The sequence below is a fragment of the Talpa occidentalis genome, unplaced genomic scaffold, assembly GCF_014898055.3.
Source record: "Talpa occidentalis isolate TD23 unplaced genomic scaffold, MPIMG_talOcc4v2.1 talOcc4.5, whole genome shotgun sequence".
NCBI lineage: Eukaryota > Metazoa > Chordata > Mammalia > Eulipotyphla > Talpidae > Talpa > Talpa occidentalis.
In genome coordinates, this window is record NW_023604861.1 from 111,525,988 (window position 1) to 111,541,692 (window position 15,705).

The following is a 15,705-nucleotide window of genomic DNA, read 5'->3' on the forward strand; positions in this document are numbered from 1 at the left end:
CTGGACTTCCCAATAAATTGTCTGACTTTTCAAAGACCTTGTCTCATTTACTTAAGCCCTTCTGGAGCTCACAATTAGGTCTTGCTCATAACACACCAAGCAAATGGGGCCTGGCAGATGTGGTGCAGATATAGCCATTTAGGTCTAGAGATTTGGGGTGCTAAATTAAATGCAAATTCAAAACGTGACAGGATGGCGACTGGCATGGACCCTTCTCTTCTCTACACAAGAAAGGAGAACAGAGCAGGCAAAGGTGAACACCTTGATGCCTTGGTGTTACCAGATTTTCTAACATCACAAAGAATGGGAAAAGTATAACTCATACTCTGAAGTCACCATTGGCAAGAGTCCATAACCTTGACGAGCACAGCTGGGGCAGTGGGGAAGGGGATTTAAAAGCCTGCAAGCAAGTGTCTCCTTTTATATTCTCCTGAAAGTCTTCCAGCTGCAGTTAAATCACTTCAACTGGTAATGATGAATAATTATATTGCTATACTTGTTAATAAAGATGCCTTAAAGGTCTGCACTTTATACTTTCTATTGAGATAATGGATGCAAAAATGATTGTGATATGCTTTAAAAATGTGTGCTTTTATTAAATCTCTCATTTATGTCACCCTCATATTAGTCTTCAAAAAAAGTTATGATGTCTACCCCATATTTAGAAATAGGACACATACAGAAAGATTCAATGACCCATTCTAGGTCACAGTCAGCAAAGGACCTAGAAAGTCTTCAGACTCCTGAAGACCTGAGAGCCCCTCTGAACTTCACGTGGAGGGAGGCTTTGCCAGTCACACAAAAGGAGTAGAGGGCTCCTGACAGTATTTGCAACCTGTTCTGGCAAGACAAAGGCTGAGAAATGTGGAATTCTGGAGGTCATCCCTGACACTAATTTTGGAGGCAAAGGAATTCAAGTGGGTAAAAGTTTGTCCCTTTCCAGAATAAACATGTACTCTGCCTTAGTCCAGAACATCAAACCCAAGGAGAATTCGGCTGCCATCTTTACCTTTGTAATATTTGGATCCCTGCAAGAAGCTACAGGTGGCCCAGATCATGCAGTTTATACTAAACTCAAGATGGAACATGATTTTAAATGTTCTCAAATCAATGAGGAAAGATGGAATCTGTGTACAAGTCAGCTCAGACTCCTTTCTACCTGGGTCCTCTGGCACCAGGATCTCCCAAGGCCTGAAGCAAGCTAATAGCTGTAGTCACTATCCCACCACTAAGTGCTCCCAGGTCTCAGCACCCCACTAACCTAGGTGGGGAGCAGTTTGCTAGGAGCTCAGCACAGGCAAAGATGGAATTTTTCTTTTTAAAGATTTATTTATTTATACAAGAACTGGGGTATAGTCAGGGGCGTGGGAGGCTGAAAGAATTCACCAGAGCCAGAGTGGGGAGCAGAAGAGGCAGACAGACCAAAGATACTGCTGAGGGGAGCAGTGGGCGAGGCAGGAGAGGTCTGCTGTGCCATGTGGGTTTCTCCCTGGCCGGCTGGGAATCGAACCCATGCTGCAGAGGCTGCGGACAGCTTCACAGCACCGTGCTCAAACCGCTGCACCACCGCGGAGGCCCAAAGATGGAATTTTTCAAAAGGAACTTTTACACTGGAAAGGAAAATGGAAAAAAAAAAAACACAAAGGAATAGACATGGCAAGATCACAGGCTCCAGACCTCAAGATCCATTCACAGAATAGCTTGGGGAGGACACGTATCCTTCCTGAGGCCTACGTGGAGCTGTGGAAGGTAGATGCTAGACTCAACTTTCTAGTTCTTGCTAGATTTGAGTAAACACCACTTTCTAGTCTATGAGGTTTCTTGGGTTATCTTTGAGGCAGATTCCCAGGAATAGTCCAAGTTCCCCCACAGCCCCATATGTCTGCCTGGGTTGCAGGGGCGCAGAAGGTCTGCCACCTGCTGGCCCATGAGAGGAAGGCTCCCTCCACCTGGCCTCAGAGGGTGCCCCACCTGGCCTCAGAGGGTGCCCCCCTGGGCTCAGGCCCAATGTCCAGTAGCCTCATAGAGTAGGCGTTTAATGACTGCTGAACAAACCGATCCTGCTTGGGCTGACCAGCAATCTCCCAGTTCTACAACCACTTACTTGCTACCGAGGGGATGGAAAAGGAATAGATGAGACACACAGTTGTCACCATGAGATTAAATTCCAAGCCCAGAGCTTTCAGGAGCTCCAGTCTCCCTCGAAGTACCATTGGATAGGACAAGCCAAAGTCACTTGCTTGGCTTTTGCTGGTCCCTGGTGTGGGGCTGACTCCAGTGACTCAGGATCTCTGGCCAAGGCCCTGCTCACAGTGTCCAGCCATGACCTTAAGTGCTTCTAAATACCTCTAGGGGAAAGGTTACACCTGCTGCGGGAGGGGAAGGTCCCAGCTGCCCTCCTCAGGTGACTCCAGAAAAACGGTTCCCTTTTTTTTTTTTTTTTTTTTTTTGGTCTTTTGGCAGCATCTTGCCTAGAATGTCAGTGCGCTGGCTTTAGGGAACAGTGTAGTCCCTGAACAGGAAAGGACAAGGCCCATGAACGGCTGGGTGGGCCAGTGGTGCTCCACATACTGAGAGCGATTACCAGTGGTTGAAAGACCAACAAGGGGGTGGTCTGACTCCCATGAGGTGGTTTCTAGAGTGTTGATGGGACTGCCCTGCATTTCCACAATGATGAGATTAAAACTCCTAGAATCTGGAATGAAAAAGGAGAAGAAGGGATAGAAGGAAAGTCCTTATCAAATTATCAAGGAGACAAAGATTTTACCATTAAAATAAGAATTTAGGAATGAGGGTCCCTGTAGCCTCCCCCAAGCCTGAAGTAAGTTATTTTAAAGCTATTTTAGAATACAGTAAAAGGTCTTACTCTGCACAGTAGGAGGCGTGTGTGTGTGTGACCCAGAGCAATTTGAGCATATTTGCAGATGACTGATTTCCTTAGGGCTGTATGTGGGGACATTTGTCATCTACAGCCTTTAAAGTCATCATAATGGAGGACAACCATGGCTTACTCTAACCAGCCCCTTGGTGCTCATATTTGAGCCAGGGTTCTGGGTGGAAGATAATGGAGGTGCCCTTCCTATCCCACCAATTCCCAAGAGAGGTATGCACTGCCCTGTGGTTCCCAGGCAGCCCAATGATTACATCATAAGACAACTCAGGGAGGAACTGTCCCAAAACTTCTCAACACCAGCCCAAACTAGGTTCTTATCTCCCACCCATCAACAGACCTCCAGGTTCAACTCTGGAAGGAGGGGCTCACCAACCCTGGCCTATACACCCTGTTTATTTCTCCTCCTCACTGACTGGAGCTCCTCCCTACAACTGGAATGTGCCAAACCCCTCAGCCTATCCAAATTCTACCTAATCTCCAAGACCTGTTCTTAATGCTTCTTCATTAAGTATCCCTCTAATCTACTGATTACCTCCCTTTATAGATGCTCACTACACACAAGATCTATTGACCTTCATTCACTCACAATTACTATCAATCTTCCACTGTTTGCTCAATGTTTTATCTGAGCTACTTTTGACTTCCTGACAAGAGTCATATCTTAAAGATGGGACTAAGACACCCATTAATATAGTCACTCCGTATTGTTTTAAGCTAATTGTTTTAAGAATTCCTTGATCCTCCACTAGACCACAGACCCACTGAGTAGAGGGGCCCATCTAATTTTCTCTTTGTAGCCTCACTAAGATTTTGGTAGATAACCTAGGAAGGTTTACTGAAAGTGATGATATCAGCATTTCCACAAACCTCACTCCATGCATGGTGGATGAAACAATGAGGATGAAAAGCTGATGGGAACAAACATTTCTGCCAGTGCCTCTAACTCTGCACTAAACTCCCCAAGTTCCTAATAGAATCACTGGGTCAACAAACAATTACTAGGTACCCACATGAGCGTGTTTCCAGTGCTGTGGGGAGCAAGAACAGAAAAAGAGGACAGGTTCCTCGTTCTTGGGCTCAATACAGAGATCAGGGTGGTGATCAGAGACAGATACATACGCAGACACTCAAAAGTCAAGTTGCAAAAACACCATACAAATAATAAAACACAGTCTGAAGACCATATCGACGCAGAGGTGCCCAATGTGCTACTATTAATGGAAGGTTCCCCCAGGGAAGATGATTTCGGAGCTGAGAGCTGATAATCCCTTGCACACACTTTCCACCTGGCTTTTTCAACTTTGAGATTAACTCTTTTGCTAGCCCTTGCCTTGCCTGATTTAGGACATTGTTAAGTGGAACATTAACGTAATACTAGCCTGATGTTTGCATTTGATGTAAAATCACATTATCAATCAAACCTGCCTGTGATCCCCTAATTTTTCCTTTTCCTTTTTTAAGGAAACTGAGTAAAGGACTCAAATCTACATGAAAATTTTCATGAAAAAATACATGAGAAATGCCAAACCCAAAAGGATCTCTGGCCAAGGATCTCTTGGCTTTCCAAGGGATTTAAGGAACAGCAACAAAGCAATTCTATGATTTTTTTTTTTAACTAAGTATGATTTTAGGGACCCCAACAGGCCAGGCATTATAGTGCACAAAAGATAAATCAACACCCTTGCCCTGGGGCAATATGCAATGTTGTTGGAAAGAAAACAGGTTTCATTGCATAACAAGGAATACAATCCAGTGGGCTCTTTTGGCAAACACAAGGAATTGCTTGAAAGGAGTGGGAAAGGGAGGTGCTGTTTGAGAATTACTGCAGAGGTTCTTTAGGAGTTGGGGAGCCTGGGCTCCTCTAGAAGGTGGGAGACATTTGAGCAGAAAGAGAGGAGGCCATCTAAGGTGGTGGGACTCTGTTGGGGACAGGGGCAGGAAGGAGTCCTGTGATGTGGGGTATGTAAGCTTTTGTGGAGGAGGGAGAAGGGAGATTTGTGTAGGGTAAGGAAAAGGTATCAGGCTTTTCTGCCTCCCGCCATCAGGATAAATGAGGGAACCCTGTGGTCCTGAATGCATGCCTGATGGTGGGCACCTGAAGGGGGTACACCTGGGCTGAGAGACTGGGCTTTTCAGGGTGGCGTCACAGGGATGCCAGACAAAGCCAAGAATGAGTAGAAGCAGAGAGAGAAGCAGAGAAGGCCAGAGAGCCCAGATAGAGTGAATACTTGCAGGGGGCTGGGAGGCCTGCCAGCCTCCCGGCCCCCCTACCTGCCATGTACATGGTAAATCCCAATAAAAGACCTGCAAAAGCCACTGAGGACTCTGACTCCTCCTTTACCCGGTCTGCATGGGATCAGAAAACCTGCCCTGTGTCCATTCCTACCCTTACAGTTTGTGTATTGGGAGCTCATGCTGGGTGATGGTGAAGCATGAGATGGCTGGAGGAGGGTTCCTCATCCTTAGTGAAAGGAATTCCCACTGCCATGTAGACTGCCCTGGGAAAGAAAATGAGGTCAATGATCCAAGTCTTCATTCAGGCTCTGAGTGTGTCGAGTTAATCCTTGGTGATCTTTAGAAGAAACAGTCTCAAATCCACAAAAGAAACTCCTTTCCCACCCTGAAGACATTCTGAGGACATGACAAACCTGCCTGAAAATAGGGTAATATCAGCACCATGTAAACCTCTGCTAAGAGTCTAGGAAAGCTACTTTAGCAGGCAGGCTGCTTCCCAGCCCTGAGATAGGAGGAGATGCATGGGCACTAATTCCCCTAAAATGCCAACAGACTCAAGAGTGGGGAGGGGGGGGCTTCTCCCTGACTTCTTGATCATCTCAAAGAGTCTCACCAGACAGGAGGGGCACAACAGCTGAGCCAGACAAGCAGACTTACTCAAGGAAGTGAAAAAACAGAGAGAGGCCTCCGGCTCCCATGCCCCACCCTCCATTAATTCCCCAAGTCCCTGGTATAGAATAAAAGACAAATTCCTGCTGCATGGTGATATGGTTACATTTATAGAAGCTCCCTTGTCACCAGCAAAATGTGACCTTCATACTTTTCTTATCTTAATATCTGGGTAAACATTTGTTGTGCAAGCACACAAATAAAGGTTCTAAAGGTGAAATGTGGTGTGTCCAGTAACACCACACTGCTCCAGACCCAGGCACCAGTGAGCCCTTTTGGCTCTGCAGATGGCTTCTCTCTGCCTTCACCCCGGGCACCAAAATTAGCTTCATCAACCTCAGCAGAGGTGGAGTGAAAGCTGCCATTCTAAAATAGCACCCCAGAACTCTGGGGAGCACAGGAGAGAAATACAAGGGTACAATGGCTTGTAGACACCAAAGAAAGCAATTTCACGGGAGTGCTCTTTAAGCCAAATACATAGGAAATAAATATCAGGATTCATTTGGGAATCTTTATAGTTCTAAAGTGAACTTTGATTCCCTGAATCTCCCATTTGGTTTATTTTATAGGCCCTGATTTAGTCCATTAAGCACGATTGTTTCCATTTAGAAAAATACTCTAGATGTCATGTTCATTCAAAAGTGTCCATCAAATGTCCTGTGATTTAACTAAAATTTTACTAACTTGCATAGTTCTTTTATTTCTAGAACACCCTATAAAACAGCATGTATCCCATTTCCCCATATACTCTAGACTTGATTTTTTTCTTTATTTCTAAGCTCCAAAGAATGGAGCTTGAACAGTTTCTCACAAGCATAATTTTCCGTTGTTTCCAAATGGAATTCATACCGAGTCAAGCAATGGATTTTGTGTGTGTGTGCTTAAAGCCACTCTTTCCTGCAACTGTGTATGACGTATTTTTCCAGGACAATCTTTCTCAATACTCCAAAGTGCTTCAGCAACAGGAAGTCATAAAGGTAGGAAGGAGGCCTGTAAATATTTGCTGTAATTACTCATTAGTAATAAGAATAGTAGGTATTGGAGTTTGAGTCACCCCCTTTGTGCTCTGGGCTCATTACCTTGAAAGGTATCCTGAGGGGATACCTAGGGACCTGGTGTCCCCACAGACCCCTGAGTCCTGTTCTATTTCATTGTAGATAGTGTTGTTTGCTTCCTTCAACAGTTGGAGTCCCTAAATATAAAATTAGAAGAGTGTCTTGCCCTTCCTTCCCCATCCCCTGCCCAGTGGAAGTCAGGACAAATCTTTTACAAAGTGGTGACAACTTTTAAAAAAGTGAAAAATTCTACCAAGAGTAAAATACATGTATTTGCTAATACAAATCCAACATCAAGAGTAAGAGACGCAGCACAGTCATTTAAGTGATTATCAAAAAAATAATCATATACTTTAATTGATGTGCTTTAAAAGGTTTAGAAAATGCTTTTGAACTCAAGGTGAGCTCAGATGTCCACTTAAGGGGGACATAGCAAATTAGTGACACCCTGTAGACATCAGTCGTGAGCAGAGCAACTCCCACAGAAAATGAGACCAGAAACATCAACTCAAGTTGTTACAGAGCTGACAATTTCTAAAAGGAGTGTAATAGTGGCTGTACCCCAGCATTTGTGGGCTGTCAACACAGCTGCAGGGGTTAGCCCCCAGAATCACAACTGCGAGGGCAGCACTGTGGAGTCAGTGTATGCTGTTTTATATCCCAGCCTTACTCCCTAAAATCTCTCTTCTGCTATGATGCCAGCACTAGCCTTTCAGGTTTGATTTTTTTTTTTTTTTTTTAAATCTGGGCAGGGGGGTGGGTGTTCCAAGAGGGGATGCAAGAAGTCACCAGAGAAACATAAGAGAGTTCTAATTATCTACTTCCATGACTTTGTACAATTGGGAAAATGTCAGATGGGAGCATGGCAAATACAAACATCTTTTAAATAGGGTCATTTTCCTTACTGACAAGCCACCCTTTCAGAATGATCTTTCCAAGAGAGAAAAGGAATTGTTTCCCAGTATCGTTATCTTGCATAGAAGTTACTAAAAGACTGATACTGAAAAAAGTTATTTCAAAGCTGAAGAATTTTTTCAAGTAAGAGAAAAAAAATGTGCATCCTGGGAACTCATGAAGTTTTTGGTATTCATGCTCCAGGAGTTTTGTTGATGTACAAGTGGCCCCTGGAAACGATCAAAGGCAGTCAAGTAAACTTACATTATTTGAGAAATCAGAAAAAAAAAAAAAAGGTCACTTAGAAGTAGATGACATTCCTGTTCATTCTGCACCTGGGTCCTTGATGCCAGAGAGCTCCCAGGGCTCTGCCACTGGACTTGACCTCACGCTTCCAGATCAGTCCTGCAGCTTTTAACAGTGAGATCAGACAATGAACTACACCCAACCTCCCCTTGCGAGTTGCAGACGCTGTGAGGGGCAGGTGCTCATGTGTCAATAGCAAACAGGCAGTAGTTGTGAGCATGGCTTGTTTCTTTCTCTGCTACATGTGCCCGTGTGTTATGGATTAGAGCACCAAAGAAATTCAAGAAGCCCTTTTAGACCCACAGTGCAGAGGCCAGTGGCATGACGGCTGTGAAAGTTTGGGGCTTACCAGAGAAAGGGCTCTATAAAAATGCAACATGTTATTACTGCAGCGATCACAGCTATTCTTTATTCCCCCATCCATTCTTTCCTTCCTGTGCTTGCAATTTCAAAACATCAAAAGGGCCAGAGGAAGTCTTGTGCATCTTGATTTGGAGATGGTTCTCAGAAGCCACAGAGGAAGGGCTTCTAACAGCTACTTCTGCACAATGGAGTCTGAAGGCTAAAGTAATTATTGAAGTCTTGCCACCAATTAAGGGTGGGAGGTAGAAAGCTTTGAACTTTTGGGGGCAGTAGAGAACTGCCTCCTGTTAGAGTTGAGAAAAGCCCGAAAAATAAGGATTTCCAGGACTTCCAAGTCCACCCTTCAGACCTTCAAGCCCTGTCTGAGTGTGAGATTCAATACCAGCGATGAGTCACAAAAAAGTAATTATAATAATTATAAATATAGTAACAAAAGCAGTTATCATTTATAGAGCACTTACCACAAGTCAGGCATGGTATTAAATACTTTACGTCTTGGGTAAGGGAAGGCGGTATGGCCCACTGCTTAGAGGACGGACTCTGGAGACACTTTGCCCTGTTCCAATCCCAGCTCCACCCTTACTGCCTATTTGACCTTTGGCAGTTAACCTTTCCACATTTCAGCTCTCCCATCAGCAAAGCTTGTTTAATAACAGGGTTTAGATCACAGAGTTGTTATGAGGATTAAGAGTTAATCAACATAAAGTTCTGAGGACAGTGCTGACATAAACGACGAAGTACTCAGGGTTTTTGTTTAGTTCTACTGCATGTGTGATTTCTACTCAGGACATACAACTTCCTAGTACATGAAAGGACCTCCAGTGGAAAATGTGGTCATCCATTTGCATGGCTGTTTTTCGAAGTATGAACACAATGAAGATCCCCGTGCCAGGCTCTCAGCTCCCCTTCCTTCTATTACTCAGGGCAGACATGTGGGTGCACAGACAGGGCAGCCGGGCACAGGTACGGATAAGTCAACCACAGAACATTTACTAGATGCACATACTAACTTTCTCCCCTATCTGCAAGGCAGGAAGAGACACTGGCACTGACATGGGAGAAGTGCCTAGGACCTGAACAGACAGATGCAGAAATGTGAGGCAGTCCCCCAATCAGACATCTAAGAGCACCTATTCTTTTTCCAGATCACAGAAACTTTGAAAAGCTATTGAGAGTTGCAGAGACTTCCCTCAGGAAAAAGAGTGCTTATACACATAGTACCTTGCACCCAATTTAGAGCTTCAAAGGTCACCCCAGAAAGGCCACTCACAAAGCCCAGGGGAAGAAGTTCTGTGCCTTTCAGGCCTTCCCGAGGTCACAGCTGTCTCCACTGCTGTCCCCAGTGTGATCAGGACCTATATATACTCTTATTGCTCCTGCAGCCCTATTAGATGCCTTTGTGTGTCTTCACCCAAAGCCAAGTGTGTAAGAACAGTAAACATCCAATGTTGGGGGTCTGTTATGTTCTAAGTACATGACAGGGAATATTCTTGAACCCTCCATTTGTCCTTGCTCTCCTGAAGCCCAGCCTAACCCCCATTTGACCTTCGCTCAGAGTCAGTCTTCATGCTGATGGCAACAGTAACTCTGTGTGATTCCAGGGAAAATATCTCCCATCCAAAATGCACACAATACTTTTAAATAATTGTGTGTGCTGTGTGTGTAATTGCTTCCTGAAATGCTACTAGGTTTTTAACTTCAAAAGATTTAATCCTAACAAAAAGGTTGCATGGAAGCTGCTAGCTGCTTATATCTTTAGTTAAGCTTCCTTGTGTGTCCTTCCTACTTCCAGTCAAACTAAACAACTTGAAGATGAGGAGGACCAAATCCCTTATGTCTTGAATTCCTCTTCAGCATTTTATCCAGAATAGGAGTCGGTGTTCTATATACACTGTTGTCTTGTTGCTTTATACCATGATGCAAACAGCAGAGCTGGTTTTCATCATGAGAATGACAGCATGATACTGAGGAGCGTGGGGGTAAAGGATATTAGGGACCCTGAGAGCAAACACTGCTGATTTTTACAATATTGGCAAAAATCCTACTTATTATGAACTATCAGTAAGTGTCAATGATAAAAGAAAAAGGGAAGACTCATTAGACTTAAAGATAACAACAATAAAAACTCATGACAGTATGTGGAACAGAACTGGGAAAATATAAAAAGTAAATACTACCAAATGGATTCCCTGAGAAATGAAAAAAAACCTAAATCTTGAAATAATTAATGATAGCAAATATTTTCAAATACATTGGGCTAATATTCTGGAACACTAAGAATTATCCAATTGGTTTCTAATATTTGTAACATTTTATAGAATACATTCCTAGAAAGTTGAGGATTATCCTGCATGCATATAGTAAGGGGAGAGTAACTGATCATCTAAGTGAATTAAACAGATTTAGTTTTATGGTTTTCACTCCGAGTGAAAAAGCCAACTTATTTAGGACAGGAATCAATCTAATAACTGCTGCATGGGGGCTGACAGGGAATTCTCCACAAAGCACTCTGCTCTACCAGGGAACAGTCCTTGCGCTGGTTTTATTTAATGAGGTCCACATACAAGTGAATTTTTTTCTAAGTGAAATAAAGGGAGAACAGTACAACAATGAATTCATACTTGCCAGAGTTTTCAGATACCGGAACGAGCCCAACTCTGCTTCCTTTTTTTTTTTTGCAAAAAGCAAACAATCACTCAAGCTGTAGCCTGGAGTCTTTTATAATTGTCTAGAAAGGCAAATCTCCGTTATACAAGGTTCAGTGGTTTGGGGGTGGCGCACTAATCATTTGGAAATTGTCCTCTCTGTCTAGAGGTATTTCAAGGCTAGTCGTAATGAATCTGGGTTCCGATTCCTATCAGCACTTGTGACTGGTAGAAGGCACTTAACTTTTCAGGGCCTTGGTTTTCTCATCCAGAAAGAGAGATGATTTCTACTCTCCCTTATAAAATAATTCTAAACTTGCCATCAGTGACATCGAAAACACCTGTAGTATCCATAGCAGTCTTTTGAACTTCATGAAAACAGTATGAGTTGAATGTTAAGTACCTGAACTATACTATGTTACATCAGTTGTAGATCGTCCCTGTGTTCTTGGAATCAGGTGTCAAATGTTGAAGGAATACATGGAGGAAATATACTTAAGTTGAGGAAAAGCTGTCCAGCACTATTTTTCCAAGAATTGGAAAAGATGGACTTTTTATTTTTAGCAGAGGAACAATTCAGTCCAGCTGGCAGAGAGGAGGAGATAGTTTGAAAACTCGTGTCCACATGTCATTAACTCCTCTGGCACCACAGGCCCCACACTAAGCAGTGCAAGCCTATGTGAAAGGTACGCTAACCTGATCTGGCTCAGGGGCTGGACCTTGATCCCTAATTTTCCAAGAACTTCATTTCTATTTACCTGATCCACTGTCCAATCTCCATGCACTTAAGGACTTTCAGACTCATTTCTCTCCTAGAGGAGGAACACAGGATTGTTTTATCAGGTGAGTCATCCTGATAATTCCTACTACTTTTCCATTTGCCTGAACCACTCTCCAATTGCCATGCTCCTAAAAACTTTCAGATCTCCCCAAGAGAATGAAGTCAGAAATTGTTTTATCAGGAGGTGAATCATCCTGACACTTTCCAGTGCTTCACAAAATCAGGAACTTTGGTTATTGAGACATACTTCACGCCAGAGAGAGGTACAAAAAAAGTGTGTGGAGGGGGTTTCAGACCATATCTGGTGCACTTCACATATCCCCTACCACGAATGAGTGCACGCAGGCACCCCCTATCAAGGCAGCCAACCAGGTTTAGAAAGGAAAGTCTTTATTATTAAACATTAACATATCCATCCACACATGAACATTTTGGAGCAAAATAATCCTTACCCATTTCTGGAAGGGCTGCTATTAGAAGGAACATGGCAAATGCTCAGTTCATCTTGAATTTGGAAAAGTGTTCTCTGAATCGGAAGTAACAATTTTTTCTAAAGAACTGGTGCACAGAATCCTCACCTGAGATCTCTCTTGGCAGGCATCTCACTGCACTTGTGAGGCACTTTACAGAAGCTAAAGACAATCACTTACAGGACACACCAACTTCCCATGCATTGCTTCACATATTTTGGCCACCCTTGGTGCCAAAAGGAGCCTGCAGTCAGCAGAATTAGGCACAAAAAGTAAACGTCTTAAAACAATTAGTCCAACAGGAATTGGACAACCCCTCATGGGGCTCTGGATGGAGAGGGACAAGCTGTTTACCTTGTCAGTCAGGGGTACAAAACTCAAGGCACCTCACAGAAGGCAGATACCCGCTCAGGGCACAGCACCGGCAGGTGCCTCCTAGGCGTTTCACCCGCAACCCCGCCGAGGTTCTGAAAGCAGCCGCGCTTGGGACTGACTCGGAGTCTGATTATGCAACATCTCCTCCTGGTCTCTTGCAGGCCGCCTCTCCTCTATCTCTGCGCCAGGCGGCTAACACCACAGCTGGGTGTGTTGAAATAGCTTTCTCCCCGCGCCCAAGTTTCTTGAGAGATTCGTATACAAAATGGCACAGGACCCGGAGCTGAGCCGCGCGGGAGAAGCTCACACTTCACACATCTGTCAAGATTACCATCTGGCCCCACCTCCCTGGATTGCGAAATTCACGGACAGGCATCACAGTTGTAAAATGTACAATAAATTCCCTCGCCGGCTCTGAAACCCAGAGCCCGCGCGGAGGCAGTGACTGTAACTTGGGGTTTTGATTGTTAAGTTCTGTAAGTGGCATCAGGATGCAGGCTATGTTGGTTTTTCAATAACGGTTGGAATCTTAAAAGTTTCTTCCCTGCTTCGCTGCCCTCCAAAGACACCGGCCCCCAGGGGTGCCATCCCCTGAAGTCTCAGGATCCCAGTACTCAAGTCAAGGATCCCTCACCCGTCTCAGGCCCTGGGGCGCCACCGTGACGCAGGAGGGAGCGCTTGGACCGTGAGGGGGCAGCCAGCCGGACGCAGCCTTCCCCCCAGCGATCTCGGGGCGCCCCTCCAGAACCCACGCTCTAGTTTATCAACCCTCATCGGTGCCCCGAGGTGGGAACCGCCGCTTAGACCAGCGGATACACGGCTTCTGGCTTCGGTCCCGCACTGGAAGCCCGAGTTAGAGCAAATCAACGCGGACGCTAACTCTCACGGCCTGCACCCCTCTCCCTTCGGGGCTTGGTCCCCTCATGCCTACGCCGCCCCGGCCCCTCGGGCAGGTCCCGCGACTCTGAGCCGCTCAATTGGCAGCGCGTTTGATTCCAGTTTCGCGCAACTCAGCCCTGCAAGTCGCAGCCTCGCACCGGGCCGAAAGCTCCAGCGCGCCCGGGAGGGAGCTCCTAGTGGAGAGAGGCGCGGGGCGCTAGGCAGCCAGCCCCACGGACTGCGGGGGGCGACGCTGCACCCTCGCCGGCGCAGCCCCGCAGCGCGCTCACCCTCGCAGAGCAAGGGCCAGACCAGGCCTGGAGCGGCCGGGAGGGGGCGGGAGGGCAGTGAGAGTTGGCTGGAGTCGCCTCTCACCCAGTTCCAGAGGCTGGCGAGGGCAGGCTGGCGAGGGTGGCTGCCCTTCTCCGCTCTCCTGGGAGAGAGAGGCACAGGGACCTGCCTGGTCCTCGGCCCCGCCATGCCCTCCCTGCACACCAAGACACCTGCCCCGCGAGGCGGCGCGGCCCCGCTGCGCGCTCTCCTCCCGAGCCAAGGTGCGGGGCCAGCCAGCGAGGTTCTCCGAGCTCCAGCTGGGACTGGAGACCCGGAATGGGGCTAGATGCTGCGGCCAGACCCGGTGGCAGGCGAGCACTCCGGCGCTGCTCTCGGCTTCCGGCCCCTTTCCAGTCTGGGGAGCAGCGAGGAGGGCACAGCAGCTCGTTTGGAAGGACTCGAGGGTCCCAAGAAAAAAGTAGACGCTGCCCCGCACGCAAGACCTGAGAAAATCTCCAGTTGACCTCAGCCTAATCAAGCAAGAAACACTTCAACCTGCTGGCCTTGAGCGTTTGAGGGGCAGGAGCGGGGCGAGCGGGTTGAGGCGGCACCTCTGGCATCCAGGGCCACCTCCGCGGCCACCAAGCCCGGGTGCGGGAACAAATTCCCGACGGCTGCGGCTCACAGAATTCTCCCCCGCGAATCCGCAGCTCGGCGCCCCCACCCGCAACCCCCGGCACCTGCTCTCCCCACTCAACACTCGCCACGCCGACCCTCGGGCCTCATCGCGCCGGCCAGGCGCAGCCGGGTGGTGCCCTCGGACCCGCGCCCTCGCCGGCGCGGACTCCCGTTTACCTTTTCTTCTCCTTGTCAGCTGTCATTGTGGCCGTGGCCCTCGGAAGCGCCGAACAGCCGGGCTCCCCGCCGGCGGAGGCTGTGGCCACTGTCTTCACCGCGGTCCTCACGCAGTCCCTGCGGCCAGGTCCGGTGGAAAAGGCCCCAAGCGCTCGCAGGTTCTTAGCGCCCCGCACAGTCAGGTGGAAGTCTGGGCGCAGCTGGCTAGGTGCGGGGGCTGGGGGTGGAGAAAGGTGACGGGAAGCAACCTGCACGGGGAGGCGGGGTCGGGTAGGGAGTGGGAGGAGGCTGTCAAATGCAAAAGGCCAGCGCGAAGGGGGCTGAAGTTCCTTTTTCCTTGGAAGAGAAGTCACTTTTCTGGGACTTCAAAAAAGTGAAAAGCGGCCGGAACGCAGGGCGTTGGAGGAGCCGGTGGCCGGGCGGGCGCTGGGATGACCATACAGTCTCAGGACACTGCCGAGGATTGTACGGCCGCCTCAGGAGCGCGGGGGCGGGCGCGCGGCGGGCGCCGGCGTTGTGCTGCTGGCCGCTCCCGACTGTCCCGTGCCGAGGGCTGCCAGCCCACTTTAAAAACTCCGGCGGCCTTTGCTGGGGAGGCCACGAGGGGCGCGGGCTCCGGGGCGGGGGCGGGCGCACGCCGGCTGGCCCCGCCCCCGCCCGCGCCCCCGCCCGCGCCCCGCCCGCGCCCCGCCGTGCCGCGCGCCCGGGCAGCCCACTGCGTCCCGGCCAATCGCGAGGCGCGGCTGCGGCCTCTGCCCTGACCCCGGCCCGCCTCCTGCCCCCGCGCTCGGCTCGCGGCGGCCTGCCCGCCCCGCCTGCTCCCTCGGCGGTTCCAGAAGTTGTTTTTGAGGTCGCCGGGGTGCCGGGCGGGAAGGTGGGACACCGTACCTGGGAGGCGCAGCCTATGTGGGCTCCGCGGCAGAGGAGTCAGTTTCCGGGAGCGCTGCGGGGCGCGGGTGTCCCGCCACCCCCGCCGTGCCCTTGGGACGAGGGCGAGCCTGCGAGCGCGTGG

General features: G+C 48.2%; 1 protein-coding gene across 1 annotated transcript in view; it reads right to left on the minus strand.

The window, feature by feature from the left end:
* Window positions 1–15,212, minus strand: part of EPAS1 (endothelial PAS domain protein 1) — an 83,548-nt gene extending 68,336 nt beyond the window's left edge. Inside the window, exon 1 of the mRNA XM_037526881.2 lies at window positions 14,694–15,212. Within this exon, the coding sequence (XP_037382778.2) occupies window positions 14,694–14,719 (26 nt within the window). The 5' untranslated portion in view covers window positions 14,720–15,212. The remainder of the gene's footprint in view (window positions 1–14,693) is intronic.
* Between the last annotated feature and the right edge of the window lie 493 nt (window positions 15,213–15,705).